Source organism: Nyctereutes procyonoides, unplaced genomic scaffold (assembly GCF_905146905.1).
Source record: "Nyctereutes procyonoides isolate TBG_1078 unplaced genomic scaffold, NYPRO_anot_genome, whole genome shotgun sequence".
Taxonomy (NCBI): domain Eukaryota; kingdom Metazoa; phylum Chordata; class Mammalia; order Carnivora; family Canidae; genus Nyctereutes; species Nyctereutes procyonoides.
The window spans coordinates 6859300-6875666 of NW_026575037.1; the positions used below are offsets into that span (position 1 = coordinate 6859300).

Below are 16367 nucleotides of genomic sequence, written 5' to 3' on the forward strand. Positions count from 1 at the left end.
AAAAGGTAAATATGAGGAACATTTTGAAAATCAAAAGGAAGTGAAGGAGGCATTGGGGATCTAGGTCTGAAACATCCCTGTCTGTAAGGTTTTTTTGAAATCTAGTGAGAAACTCAGGCATACAAATAAATTAGGATGTATTATATCTGAGTAGCTTATATTGGAACAGTATTGAAGATAAGTATTATCAATTCCAGATATAGTATTAAAAACCACTGTCTGAAGGCCCTAGATCAATATGTAAATGTATGCAGAAACCGGACAGGATTCAGCACCTGGAAGGAGGGAATAGTACCTTTTAGGCCTGGATTTTGACCTGCTGGCAGGCCCCATCCATTTGGAGTTTTGGACTTGAGCAAAAATCAGAAATTTTTACTGGTTTGAAGAACCAAAGGATAGTATTTAGAACTATGGAAGCAACTGAAAAATGAGGGGAAAAATTTTAGGATGGAGAGAGAGCTATGGAGAAGGAGCAGCAAATTCTACACATAAATTCTGCCCAAATCTCTGGTTGACAGTTGAACTGCACATGGTTGCAGCATGCTTGAAGTAGCCTAGTAAGGCTAAAAGAACGGAATATATTTTAGCTGTTGATTATTACAGAGAGGCAGAATTAAGTTCAGTCAAATTAATTCCCTGCTAAACCAAAGCAAAAAACAATAGTCCTAAAAGGAATATGAACAATTCCAGAGTCTTGATGACATGATGTCCAGGATACAAAGCAAATTACTAGATATATTAAACAAAATATCTTTGATGAAAAGAAAAAGTAATTGTTAGAAATATTGGTGATGTTGAAGTTAGCAAAAGTCCTGTTAAAGGATATAAAGGAATATGTGTTCATACTGAAAGAACAGATAACCTGTCTTAGTGGAGAAAAACTATAAAAACCAAATGACTTTCTAGAAAAAAATTCACCATAGTATCTTAACAAATTGGAACTGACAGAAGAAAGCACCAGTGAACTTGAAGATGGATCAATAAAAATGATTCAATCTGAAGAACAGAGAAAATAAAGATAAAAAACAGTTTGAGAGACTGGTGAGACAATACCAAGTGATCTAACATATGTGTAATTGGTGAGGAGAGAAAGAAAGTGAGGAGAGAAGATAGGAAGATATTTTTAAAAATGGCTAGAAATATTCCAGATTTTGTGAAAGAAGTTTACAGATTTAAGAAACCTAAGTATCCCCACACAAGGAGTACAAAGAGAACCTTACATGGCACATCATAGTCATTCTGTAGAAAACCAAATATAATTAGAAAATTCTGAAAGCAGCCAGAGGAAAATGATTTTCAGGGAAAACCCAGAAAGCTGCCAGAGAAATACGTAGAGAAGAACACTGATACAAGTGATGGCTGATTTCTCACTAGAGACAATTATGACTAGATGACAGTAGAAGGATATTATTAAAGTACTCAAAGGAAAAATAATAATATTAGGCCAAATTTTATATCTAGTGATAGTATCTTTTGAAAATAAAAGTAAAATAAAGACATTTTCAAATGATAAAAAAACTGCAAATTAATAGCAGCTTAATGTAAAATTCTTTTTTTTTTAAATATATATTTTTTAAATTTTTATTTATTTATGATAGTCACAGAGAGAGAGAGAGAGAGAGAGAGAGGCAGAGACACAGGCAGAGGGAGAAGCAGGCTCCATGCACCGGAAGCCCGACGTGGGATTCAATCCCGGGTCTCCAGGATCGCGCCCTGGGCCAAAGGCAGGCGCCAAACCGCTGCGCCACCCAGGGATCCCCTAATGTAAAATTCTAAAGAACATTCTTCAGGCTGAATAAAATGATACTAGTTTTGTACTCAAATCTGCAGGAAGACTTGAAGAGCGCAGGAAATGGTAAATGGGTATATGTAAAAGACTTTTTCTATCAAATATATGACTACTTAAAGCAAAAATTATAACATGTATAATTGAGTTTGTATCATGTCAATGATGTAGATGTAATTTACATGAAAATCATAGCATAATGAGTGGAGTATATGGAGCCTATAGGTTGCAAAGTCTTTATATTTTATGTGAGGTATTACAGTAATACTGAAAAGTTAATGATGTATAAAACAGCCATAAAAATGCAGAGTTGCAGGTATAAAGTCAGCAGATAAATTAAAATAGAATTATATAAAAATGTTCAGTAAACCCAAAGGAAGATAGGGTTTACTGTTCAACTGTCTTGCTTGAAAGACAATGAAGAATGAAGGAACAAAGTTTAAGAGAAACAATACAGATGGGATCAAAAGGTGTTAGATAGGGAATCCCTGGGTGGCTCAGTGGTTTAGTGTGTGCCTTTGGCCCAGGGTATGATCCTGGAGTCCTGGGATCAAGTCCCACGTCAGGCTTCCTGCATGGAGCCTGCTTCTTCCTCTGCCTGTGTCTCTACCTCTCTCTCTCTCTGTCTCTCATGAATAAATATTTTTTTTTAAAAAAAGGTGTTAAATAGAAAAATGGTGGGGTGCTTGGGTGGTTCAGTTAAGTGTCTGACTCTTTATCTCAACTCAGGTCTTGATCTTAGGGTTGTGAGTTTGAGCTCCACAAAAATATATAGCAAAAAAATTTTAGCAAAATGGTAGCCACAAATCCAGTTATATTTATTTCATAAATGTAAGTGGATTAAATAGCAGAATTAATGAAATTTTGATACAGGATGAAAAGGCAAGATGCAACTAGCTGCCATGAACAAGAAATGCACTGTAAATATAAAGACAGAGACTGAAAGTAAAAGATGAATAAGACATGAAGTAAGTACATGAAGTAATAAGCATAAAAGAACTGAGTCGATTTATAAAATCAGATAAAGCAGAGTTCAAAGTGTATATTCAGAGGGCCATTTCATAAGGATAAAGGACCTTAAGACACAAGTCAAATATATATTTACCTAATATTTTAAAATAAATTATCTAAAAATTGACAAAGGAATGAATTCCACAAACAGATTTTCTTTTTCCAGCAATTTATATGATAGTAAAAAAAGTGAGTAAGGACATAGAAAATCTGAACCACCCTCTCTACCATCTTGATCTATTTTATAGAACACTAGACTCAACAGCTGCAGAATACACTTTCTGTTCAAGTAAATGTGGGACATTTGCCAACATACAGCATATAGTTGGCTATAGTATTAAGTCTTGACAAATTTCAGAATATTGAAATCTTAGAGTATTTTTTTCTGATTAAGAAGGAATTAAATTATAAATCAAATTATTTAAGAATTTTCAGATAATTTGGAAATTAAAATATTTTGCTAAATAATTATTGGGGAAATTAGAAAATATTTCCAACTAAATTTTGATGAAAGTACAATATACCAAAATCTGTGAAATGCAGCCAAAGCAGTCCTCACAGGAAAATTTATAGCTCTGAAATGCCTAAATTAGAAAAGAAGAAAGATTTTAAAAAAATCATCATTGACCAAGAGTTACCTTATACAGGCTAGAAAAAGAAGAGCAAAGTAAACCCAAAATAAGTAGAAGGAATAAAATGATAAAGCTAGGGATAGAAATCAATAAATTAGCAATTAAGAGAAAATTAAAGCCAAATGTTTCTTTGAAAGTTCACCAAAATTGACGAACCAGTGGATACTTGGACACAAATTGCAGTATCATGAAAGAAAGATTTTTGTCATTATAGATCCTATAGATACTAAAATGTCAAAAAGGGAATATCAAACAAATGTTCCAGTCATTTGACAACTTAGATGAAATGGATAAATTCCTTAAAAGACACAGATTGAACCTGAAAGGAGAGGTAAAACTGTGTTTGCAGAAAGCATGATTGTCTATGTAGAATTTATTAAGGAATCTGTGAAAAAGCTAATGAAACTAGCAAGTGAATTTACAAGACCAAAGATACAGGTTAATATTTGAAAACCTATTACTTTTCCATATAAAAGCAGAAAACAGTTGGAAAATGAAATTTGGAAATGTCTATTTACAATAGTGTCAACTTAAATAACTAGAAAATAAGATGAAAAAGAAACATAAGACATCTGTCCTGAAAACTACTGAGAGAAATAAATGCAAGAGGACTTAGCTATAGCATACTCATGGGTGAGAAGTCTAAATATTGTAAATATGCTCTAGACTCATTACATTTGTCCTCATAATTCCTGCAGGCTATTTGTAAATATTGAAAAATTCATGAATTTATCATAGAGGAGCATACATGAAGAGATCCTTGCAGTGCACTCAAGTGATTTTTGAGAGATGCCAAAGGAATTAAATGGGGGAGAGGGAAATCTGTTCAGCAAATGATGCTGAGACAACTAGATATCCATAAAGGAAAGAAATGAACTCAACCCCAACATCATACCATGTACATCAGTTAATTGGAGTTGTATCACAGACCCAAATGAAAAAGTTAAAAATTAGAGCATCTAGAAGAAAACACATGTTCACGATCTGGGAATAGATAAGACTTTCTTAGGACATGGAAAGCAATAATTGTTTAAAAGAAAATTGATAATGAGACTTTATTAAAATTCTGTTTAGGAGCCTTAAAAACTAATAGGCGGGGGATCCCTTTAAAAAAATCTTTAAAGAAAACTAATAAGTAGATCATAAACTGGGAAGAAATATTTACAACTGCACATCTAAAAAAAGACAAATCTAGAATATGTAAAGCACCTTCTGTAGCTCCATTATAGAAAGCCAGACAACTCCATTAAAACAAATTGCAAAAAGATCTGAACATTTTGCAGATGCAAGTATGTGAGTGATTAATATGACAAAGCACAAATGATAGTAAACTCTCATGTCCCCTCCAGGGACATGCTCTTCTGGACCACTAAGGGTTAGGAGTGGGTCAGAGACTTAGGTTTTGCTGTATACTTTTTTGAAACTCCTAAATATCTTGTATTAAAAAGTTAATAAAATCCATCCCAACCTAGTTTTGTGTTTGACTTGCATATTCATGGTACTAGACACTTACAGAGACGATAAAGAAACCATTGAAGAGACTAATAAACATAAAATGAAAATAAGTCATAATATGTAATGTGCAAAATAGAGATACAAGTTTCATTCACCATCACCCTTCCCCTTTCTTCTATTAAACCTTTCTTAGGATACTCATAATTCGCTGTAGATGTGGTATTAATGACCTTTAAAACCATGACTTGGCTAGTGCTGGGTCCCTGTTTTTCTTGGGAGAAAGTCATAAGTTGAGTGTCATAGTGTCTGTGAACAAGAAGGTATACAGCAGTCTCATCCTCTGTTGGGAGTTAGTTCTTCTAGAGTGTTGGCCTTCAGTGTTCTGTCAATGTCTCCAAGATGATTAAGTCAGAGCAAGAGTTTATTTCCTATGCTAGCTAGAGGAACAGAAAAAGAATTATGATTAGCTCAACTGCTTTAGCTTGGTTAGGGAGACAAAAGTTTAAGAACTTGAACATTTTAATGGGAGGTCTTACAAGGGCAAACTTCCAATTCACTTCACAGTTCAAACATATTTTGTATATATTCCATACATATATATATTTTTATTTTTGGTATAATTTTTCTTCTTTTCCAAGGCAAGAAAATCAAACAGTGCTGTAGGAGATACAATGACACCTGCTTATTAAGCTCAACTTCTAGGATGAAATCATAAAATTTTAAGGAAATGTTTTAAATTAGTATTACTTTATTATATATTGAAAGTGGTAGTGAATACTTCCTCTGAAAATAGAGAAAATCAAATTTTAATATGACTCGGTTTTTGTGCATTCATTTTTTAAAAAGACTTTTGCTTTATAATCAAGAATTATTAAAAATGAGAGGTAAAAAGGCAGCTTAATTTTCACTTCAGTTTACTATGTACTTTAAAAGGAATTTGAAACTGGCCTGGAAGTTTTATGGTGAAGGATTGTAGGTTTCTCAGTTTGTATTACTGTAATAGATGAGTTTGCTGACCCTTACAAATTTAGTTTGACTAAGTCTAAATCAAGACATTGTCTAAGGGCATCTGTATATGTTATATTCCTTTTATCTAATGTTTTTAAATGTTATTTCTGGTTTTCTTTGTGCATGTGTGACAGATAATGTTTAAAGAGCAACTTTCACCAAAACAATTGGGTTTCTTAAATGTGACAGAACTTGTTGGAGCTCTTAGCGACATTCTTCGTGTTGAGTTCAGGGAAGGAGAACAAGACTTACTGGTTTTTGATGCTAATATGAAGCCACTAGCATCTGGTGAGTTGAATCACAATATGATGCAAACCTGATTTTTTTTTTTAAAAAAAGTGAAGTATAGTTGACATACAATTACGTGAATTTCAGATGTACAACATAATGATTTGACAGTTCCATACATTATGCTGTTCTCATCATGGTAAGTGTAGTTACTGTCCCCATATAATGCTATTACAATATTATTGACTGTATTCCCTTGCTGTATTTTCCACCCCTGTAACTTATTTGTTTTTATTATTTTTTAAAAAATATTTTAATTTGAGAGAGAACGAGAGAGAGAGAGAGAGAGAGAGAGAGAGAGAGCAGGAGCAATGGGAGGGGCAGAGGGAGAGGGAGAAGTAGATTCCCTGCTGAGCAGGGAGCCCAACATGAGGCTCCATTCCAGGATCCTAGGATCATGACCTGAGCCGAAGGCAGATACTTAACTGACTGAGCCACCCAGGTGCCCTGTAACTTATTTTATAACTGGAGGTTTGTACCTCTTAATACTCTACACCTATTTTGCCCATCCCCCCACTACCCTCCCCTGACAACTACCAGTTCTTTGTATTTATAATTGTTTTCCATTTTATTTGTTTTGTTTTTTTAGATTCCATCTAGAAGTGAAATCATATGGTGTCTTACTCTGTCTTATTTTAGTTAGCATAATATCCTCTAGATTTATCCATGTTGTCACAGATGGCAAGATTTAGTTTCTTTTTATAGCTGAGTAATAATCCATTGTATATATACTAGGACTTTATCTGTGGATAGACACTTAGGTTGCTTCCATAACTTGACTATTGTAAAGAATACTGCAGTAAGCATAGGAGTCCATATATCTTTTTGAGTTAGTGTTTTCATATTCTTTGGGTAAATACCCAGTAGGAATTACTGGATCACATGTCATTTTTATTTTTAATGATTTTTTAAGGAAACGTTGCAGTGTTTTCCACAGTGGTTGCACTAATTTACATTCATACCAACAGTGCACAAAGATTCCCTTTTCTCTACATCCTGCCATGCTTGTGTATTTCTTGTCCTGATACTAGCCATTCTGATAGGTATAAGTTGATGTCTCACTGTGATTTTGATTTTGCATTTCCCTGATGATTAACAATGTTCAGTTTCTTTTATGTGTCTCTTGGTCAACTGTATGTCTTCTTTCAAAAAATGTCTTCAGATTTTCTGCCCATTTTTATTTGGATTGCTTTATTTGGTATTGAGTTGCAGAAGTTCTTGATATATTTTGGATACGAACCCCTTATTGGACTTGTCATTTGCAAATATATTCTTCCATTCAGTATGTTACCTTTACATTTTGGTTTCCTTTGTTGTACAAAAGCTTTTTAGTTTGATGTAGCCCCAGTAGTTTATTTGTGCTTTCATTTCCCTTGCTGAAGGAGACACATCTAGAAAAATGTTGGAAAGGCTGATGTCCAAGAGATTACTGCCTGTGTTTTCTTTTAGGACCTTTATGGTTTCAGGTTTCACAGATCTTTAATCTATTTTGAATTTACTTTTGTGCATGGTATAAATAGTCCAGTTTATTGAAGAGACTGTCTTTTCCCTGTTGTATATTCTTGTCTCCTTTGTCATTAATTGAACATATAAGCATGGGTTTATCTGGGCTTTCTGTTCTATTGGTCTGTGTGTCTGTTTTTGTGCCAGTACCATACTGTTTTGATTACCATCGCTTTGTAGAATGTCTTGAAATCTGGGATTGTGATACCTCTGGCTTTGTTCTTTTTTGAGATTGCTTTGGCTATTCAGGATCTTTTGTGGTTCCTCATAAATTTTAGGGTTATTTAGTTCTATGAAAAATACTGTTGGTATTGGGGCATCTGGGTGGCACATTTGGTTGAGCATCCAGCTGTTGGTTTTGGCTCAGGTCGTGATTTCAGGGTTGTGAGATCGAGCCCTGTGTACGGCTCCACACTCAGCGGGGAGTCTGCTTGGGGTTCTCTTTCTCCCTCTCCCTCTGGCCCGTTCTCTCTCTCTCTCCCACTTTCCACTCCTCAAATAAATAAATCTTTAAAAAATACTATTGGTATTTTGATAGGAATTGGATTGAATCCGTACATTTTTTGGGTAGTGTCAACATTTTAACAATATTGGTTCTTCTAATCCATGAGCATGGTGTATCTTTTAATTTGTGTCATCTTTAATTTCTTTCATTGATCTTTTATAGTTTTCAGAGTATAGGTCTTTCACTTTGTTAAATTTATTCCTAGGAGTTTTTGTTCTTTTTGGTGCAATTATAAGTGGGATTGTTTTCCTAATTTCTCTCTTTCAGATACTTCATCTGAAGTACAGATGAAGTACATCTGAAGTACACATACATTAGTGTACAGAAATGCAACAGACTTCTGTATATTGATTTTGTATCCATCCATTTAGTGAATTCATTTATTAGTCCTAATAGGTTTTTGGTGGAATTTTTAAGATGTCCTTCCTGTATATAGTATCATGTCATCTGCACATAGTGACAGTTTCATTTCTTCCTTACCAATTTGGATACTTTTTATTTATTTATTTTCTGATTGCTGTAGCTAGCTGATTGTATTGCATAAAAATGGCAATAATGGACATCTTTGTCTTGTTCTAGAGAGGAAAAGCTTTGTTTTTCACTGAGTATGATGTTAGCTGTGTGTTTGTCATGTATGGCCTTTATCATATTATGTTCCCTCTGTATCCACTTTCTTGAGTTTATCATGAACAGATGTTGAATTTTGTCAAAAGTTTTTTCTGAATCTTTTGAAATGACCATATGGTTTTTAACCTTGAAAACACTTCTGTATTTGTATACCTTTTTGGTAGCATTTGTTGGCCATAAGGGTAACCTATATCATTAATGAAGACCATCTGAATTTTAAAAATTATTTATTTGAGAAAGAGAGTGAGAGAAGGAGAGAGGGCGTGTACCTGTGGGAGGTGGGGCAAAGGGAGAGAGGGAGCAGACTAGACTCCCTGCTGAGCCTGACATTGGACTTGATCCCACAACCCTGAGACCATGACCTGACCGAAAGCCAAGTTTAACTGACTGAGCCACACAGGTGACTCATAGATCATCTGAATTTTTAAAAATATATTTCATTATCCAGATTCTTGGGTAACTGAAGAAATCAGTTTTCTAAAATAGCGATCTGATAGAGAAGCACCAGATCAGTAGTTGTTAACTTTGGATGTGCTTCAAAAGCTTTTTAGAAATACATGGATATTTGAAATAAATGGGTGTGCGTTGGGACCTAGCACCTGTACTTATTTTTATTTTATTTTTTAAAAATATTTATTCATGAGAGAGAGGCAGGCAGAGACACAGGCAGAGGGAGAAGCAGGCTCCATGTAGGTAGCCCGACACGGGACTTGATCCCAGACCCCAGGACCATGCCCCAGGCCGAAGGGAAGTGCCCAACCGCTGAGCCACCCAGGCATCCCTATACTTATTTTTAAACAAACTTTTTATTTTTGGATAATTTTAGATTTACAGAAAAGCTACAGAGATATTATAGAATTCCTTTCCCATTCCCTAGAATGTCCTTCATCCATTTCCTCTAATAGTAACATCTTATGTTCCCATGTTACATTTATCAAAACTAAGAAATTAATTGTAGTACATTGCTATTAATTAAACTCTAGATTTTATTTTGGTTTTGCCAGTTTTCCCACAATTGTTCTGTTTCTAGATCCACTCTAGAATACCACATTGCATTTAGGATACTTGATTTTGTTTTTTGTGTTTTTCTTCAGACTTCAGTTTTTTTTCTTTTGAAATTTTTGAGAGTATTGTAGATTTATATACAGTTATTAAGAACTAATACAGAGACATTCCATGTACTTTTTCCTCTGTTGACTCAGGGGTCATGCTAAATTATAGTATGATAAGGTATAGTTTTTTTTGAAATTTTTTTAAAGATTTTATTTATTTATTCATGAGACACACACACACACACACAGAGGCAGGCAGAGGGAGAAGCAGGCTCCATGCAAGGAGCCCGATGTGGGACTCGAATCTGGGTCTCCAGGATCACACCCTGGGCTGCAGGCGGCACTAAACTGCTGCACCACTGGGGCTGCCCTGATATGGTATAGTTGACCCTTGAACAACATGGGTTTGAATTGGATAGTTCCACTTACATATGGATTATTTTTGTTAAGATCAGTATAGTACTGTAAATGTAATTTCTCTTCCTTGGGATTTAAAAAAATTTTTTCTCTGGCTTTATTAGAAGAATACAGTATATAATACATATGACATACAAAATATATGTTAATCAACTGCTTATGTTATCAGTAGGGCTTCTGGTCATCAGTAGTCTATTGGTAGCTAAGCTTTTGGGGAATCAAAAGTTACATGCAGATTTTTTTTTTTACATGCAGATTTTTGATTGCATAGGGGGAGGGTTGATGTTGCTAACCCCTGCATTGTTTACAGATCAACTGTACTTGTATTTTTATAAGCTTCTACAGGTGGTTTTGATGGATAGCAAATTTTTTCCCAAAAGATAAATGCATCTTTGCTGATTTTTTAAAAAAGATTTTATTTAGCTATTTGAGAGAGGGAGACAGAGAGAGAGAGAGAGAGAGAGAAACAGAGATAGTGAAAGAGATAGCAATAGAGTGCACAGACAGGGAGGAGCGGGAGAAGCAGACTCCCACAGGAGCCCGATGTGGAGCTTGATCTCAGACCCTGGGATCATGACCTGAGCGGAAGACAGATGCTTAACAGGGTGCCACCGAGGCACCCTGCTGATTTTTCTGAATATTAAAATAATATTCATTTTATGAGTATTTAATACTCATAAATACTCATTTAGTGAGTATTTAATACTATTCTGAAAAATACCACAGATGAGTGGAAAGTTGGAAGTAAACATTTACCATCACTTTACTCCCCTCCTCCAAAATGCTGTTAGAATTTTTATATAGTCTTCCAGAGCTTTTCAACATTTATGTAAGCATAGCTAGATTTTTCAAAAATTATAAAAGCAATATTACTAGTTTAAACATTCCAACAATTTAGAGGGTAACTAGGAATTGTTTTAATGGGTCTTTTTTGGACCTCTTGTATATAACATAGCTATCATATGTATAATTTTCTTGCATTATAATAGTATCATACAAATATTGTGTAAGCTCTTGGTTTTTATACTTCATATATTATGGATGGTCTATATCAGCATAAGTTTATTTCATCTTTCTTAAATACAAAGAATTCTATTATGTGACTATATTCACTGAATCAGTCTTAGTCTTCTATTGACATGTTGAGTGTATTTTTTTTTTTTTACTATGTAAGATACAATGATAAATATCCTTGTACCTATATCTTTGTGCACTTTTATTAGTTTTTCTTTAGGAGCCACTATGGTTTTAGTTTATTTATTTATAAAAGATTTTATTTATTTATTCATGAGAGACAGGCAGAGACACAAGCAGAGGGAGAAGCAGGCTCCATGCAGGGAGCCTGACGCGGGACTTGATCCCAGGTCTCCAAGATCACACCCTAGGCTGAAGGCGGCGTTAAACCGATAAACCACCCAGGCTGCCCTGGGGTCTGTTTTAATATGTCAGCCTCTTACAATCATCATACACATGAGATTTGAACAAATTATGTGATTTATTTGATAATTCCCTAAAAATTAAGGCATTGTATTGTGGAATATTAAGTAGTCAAATACATTGTACATTTAGCAGCAATGCACATTCACTGCTAACGTTGAACAAGAATGTTGAAAAATGAAGCTCTTTAAGATTTTTATTTATTTATTCATGAGAGAGAGGCAGAGACATAGGCAGAGGGAGAAGCAGGCTCCATGCAGGGAGCCTGACATGGGACTCAATCCTGGGTCCCCAGGATCACGCCCTGGGCTGAAGACTGCGCTAAACCGCTGAGCCACCCAGGCTGCCCCCAAAATGAAACTTTTAGTTAAAGTTCAAGGATCCTTACCAGACTTACCCTCTCCCTGCCAACATAAATAATTTAAGATGTGTTCCCATCTAGAACTTCCTTTTATTTCTCCATACTGAAAGGTCCGCAGAGATGGGTTCATGTCTCTCCTTATTTGCCCAGTGCCTGGCTGATAGAATGTCCTTAGTAATAGTTACACAAATTATTGTAATAGCTATCCACAGGCTACTCTATTGATTATTTCAGATGGAGATGTTTCATCAATCAGAAATTCATGTTTAGTTCAATCAGATAAGAAAATAGATGTCAAAGCTTGTGTCTCCAGTCCCCCTAGAAATTCACTGTCTACTGCTGCTGTCAAGGAGACTGCATGGGATTGTCTTCCTAAAAACCATAGGGAGCCAGAACAGAAGATTTGCAAGAAGCCTAATCTGGTGGTAAAGCCTTTACAGCTGGTAAGTAAGGTTTACAGACTTTGTACATTGGAGATTCAGCATTATGGAAAGTAACTGATTGAATATTTCTTTAAACCAAAATTCTATTTTAGGAAAGTTTTTTTTTTTAAGGAAAGTCTTATTTCTAGATATATGATTTCTTAGAAGAGAGCAAAGCTTTGGTCTGAAGTTGCCTTATTTGATTTTATTCTGGTTTTCAATCTTTTGTATTACTAACTTTCATTCCGATCTCATTTTAAAGTTTTCAGATGGCTTTGAAGATTTGCCAGGTTTCTCAAGAGATTATAGCCAATGCTTGCAGGCTGGAGGGATCCCTGGGTGGCGCAGTGGTTTAGCGCCTGCCTTTGGCCCAGGGCGCAATCCTGGAGACCCGGGATCGAATCCCACTTCGGGCTCCCGGTGCATGGAGCCTGCTTCATGTCTATGTCTCTGCCTCTCTCTCTCTCTCTCTTTGTGTGTGTGTGTGTGACTATCATAAATAAATAAAAATAAAAAAAAGATTTACTAAAAAAAATATATATAGGCTGGAAAACCCTTAAGGGCTTCAGAGGGAAGAATGGAGGATATTTGCTTTAGTTGTATGTCTCAACACCTGCTGCAAATTGCCCTTGCACCTGTCTGCAGTTACAAGGTGTTTTTATTTTTTTTCCATTACATTTCCACACAATTCTTCCTCTTTGCGTTTTCATCTCCTGTTTATTTTGCTGTTATTAAAGAATTAATTGCTTACTCTTCTTTTCTTCTACCATCTATGCCTGGAAAGGAAGGAAAACCTTGGTTTAAAGAGCCTACTGCACATTTTCTAGAGGACAAGAGAAAGGCCTACAGGAAAATAGTATATTTTAGAATGAGGATGTTTGAGAAACCCTTTTTGATTGGAAGACTAGTGTGAATTTTAATCTCTTATCTAAAGCTACCTTTGTTGGTATGGGTGGGTAGGATGACTATCTTGGCTCAGCCTGAATATTTTAAGTACCATATTTTCAATTTTGTATGGGGCAGCTGTATAGCATACTTTTAATATCATAAGGCAGTAGTTTTCATAAATTGATATACATGAGGATTACCTAGGGAGGTTTTTTTTATTTTTATTTTTTATTATTTTTTATTTTTATTTTAATTTATGATAGTCACAGAGAGAGAGAGAGAGAGAGAGGCAGAGACACAGGCAGAGGGAGAAGCAGGCTCCATGCATCGGGAGCCCGACGTGGGATTCGATCCCGGGTCTCCAGGATCGTGCCCTGGGCCAAAGGCAGGCGCCAAACCGCTGCGCCACCCAGGGATCCCTAGGGAGGTTTTTTTAAATGCATAATTGGAGGCTGCACTTCCAGGTATTTTAAATCTGCCTGGGCTAAAGCCTAAGAGGCTTCATTTTTATAATTTCCCAGGTGATTCTGATAGAGATGACTCATGAAATATACTTTGAGAAATGTCACTAGTTTGAAATGTCACTCAGAGATTTATAGCGGTTTCTTTTCCGTTTTAACTTGTAGCAAGTAGGTGTTAACAAATCAGAGCTCAACCTGGCAATGGCAAATCATGATATCCCACCAGATGCTGTACGGGACAAGAAATTATGCAGACTGCCACCATTAGATACCAGTACCCTTGTGGGAGTCTTTGTGGAGTATATCATCTCTCCTAGTCAATTCTACATCCGAATCTATAGCAGAGATTCATCAGAGTTACTTGAAGACATGATGATTGAGATGCGGTAGGAGTCTGTTGATTTCAGTGTATTTTTTATATATCTCATTCTAAATCAGTAATTCTAAACATTTTGGTTTTAGGACTTTTAAGGACTCAGGAACTTTTGTTTATTGATATTTATCTTAGAAATTAAAATATGTAACATTTAAATATTTTAAAAAATAAGATAAGTCCATTTGTATGAATATAAATAATGTAGTTCTATGAAAAAGAGCTACTATTTTCCAGAAATTAGAATAGTGGCATTGTTTTATGTTTTTGCAGATCTCCTCAATATCTTCCTTAATAGAAGGAAGTTTGATTTTAGTATTTGCTTTGGAATATAATCTCTTGAGCTACATTGTTTTGGTTAAAGTATATGAAAACATCTGCCCTCACACAGATACATAATTAGGAAAAGGAGTGTTTTAATTGCTTTTTCAGAAAATTGTGAATCTTCTTTGATATTTTCAGAAAATTTGTGAACATTCCAAAACTTGGCAAATGGTAGTTTTTTAAAGATTAGTTGCAATGTGGAATTTGAACTTTTCATACCCTACTGTGTTAAAATCCATTGGTTTTCGTTTGCACTTTGAATGGATCCAGGACTGGCTATGCAACTGCAGGCTCCTGTACAAAATTACAATGCAAGGTGCCAAGTTTAAAAATTATTAAGAATTTCGAGACAGCAATAACAGGACGTTAAAGCAAACATAAGGCTCTTCTCAGTGTGGGATCAATGTAACTGGCCCGGAAAGGATCTTTTACTCCATTAATAATATTAAAACATGCATTGGTAATTTGGAAAATACTGGTTTGCTGAGTTATGTAGATCTTCAGCATTTATTAATATCACCACTAAACTCATCAGAAAGTATTACATATTAGGGAACTGTCACACTCATGGTGGTAGATGCAACATGTCCAAAATCATAATTTTCACCCAAAAGCCTTGAATTTCATCATTAATGACAAATACTGTCAGTGTTTTTCTTGAAGTGACAGGCTCACTTCATTTTTTAGAAAATTGTGTGTCAGATACCTAAGTCTGAATAAACATAGCTTGATAATGGTCCTTTCAAGCAAAAATGGTATTCCATGAAAACAATGGCTAGTTTATTTTCCAAGTAAAAATGTTCCACACAAAAAAAGCAACTAGCTCAGTGCACAACTCAAATGCATAAGTGCTTTTCCTTAAGACAACTTGAGAAGTGTTTTATGTGTATAGTACTTCCATTTTTGTCACAGAGAATATTCAGTGATTGAGATTTAATAAGCTTAATTTTTATTACTTTATCAAGAATATTCTTAGATGCCATTGTCTACTTTTTAAAAATTTTATTTTATTGTGAGTACATGGCAGTGACCTATAAATGACTACTAGTAAAGTTTGGTGCTATTGCCTTGATTTGGTCAGGGCACCTTTTATACCGTCATTGCAAATGTTAACACAGTGAAAAGGGCAAATAACTATTTTTCACAATGATACTGAAATATTAAAATACCCTTGATCTTAGGGATTTTTTGAAAGAGCATTAGAGTCCCAGGGATTTGGAGAACAACTACGCTAATCTCTTTTCTCTGCTGAAAAATGTCCTTTCTTAGTAAACATCATGTAAAATGTACACATTGTAATTATTTTAGATTTATTTATGAACAGTAAATAAATAATAATTGATTTTTACATCGGTGTCACATATAAGAATATTTATTATGTACCTCTTCAAGAAAATTCCATTTTTTAATCTAATTTTCCCTTATCATGTACTCATCTCTCATCCAAGAATACCTGGCATAATGTAAGTCACATAATCACTTAGTAAAAATATTATCACATATTCCATTGCAGCATGCCTATAATATTTAGTACATGTTTTAAAGCACGCTTACTGCTCTGTGACTTTGAAGTTATTTTAACTCTCTAAGCATAGTCTCCTTATTTCCAAAGTAAAGATAGTTGTAGTACCTACCTCCTCACTTGTGAAGGTTGAAGTACTTAGAGCCGAGTCTAGTTCAGATGTTGGCTGCTATTACTATTAATACCATATCTGCTGTGTGCTTGGGATGTTGAGGTATGAGTGGTATAAGGAGAATATAGACATGGTCTCTGCCTTTGTGAACACCACGATTATCTGGGAAGATAGGGGATATGA

The 16367-nt window shown here is 34.9% G+C and overlaps 1 protein-coding gene across 5 annotated transcripts in view; it reads left to right on the forward strand.

Moving 5' to 3' along the window:
* TDRD5 (tudor domain containing 5) overlaps nucleotides 1-16367 on the forward strand; it is an 83496-nt gene that overhangs the window by 30170 nt on the left and 36959 nt on the right. For 4 of the 5 annotated variants that reach the window (XM_055319489.1, XM_055319493.1, XM_055319492.1 and 1 more), the window contains exons 7-9: nucleotides 6027-6180; nucleotides 12317-12525; nucleotides 14019-14239. In XM_055319489.1, coding sequence (XP_055175464.1) covers nucleotides 6027-6180; nucleotides 12317-12525; nucleotides 14019-14239 — 584 coding nt within the window. Of the gene's footprint in view, nucleotides 1-6026; nucleotides 6181-6267; nucleotides 6320-12316; nucleotides 12526-14018; nucleotides 14240-16367 lie in introns of all 5 variants that reach the window. The other variant, XM_055319491.1, reaches the window with a different exon arrangement.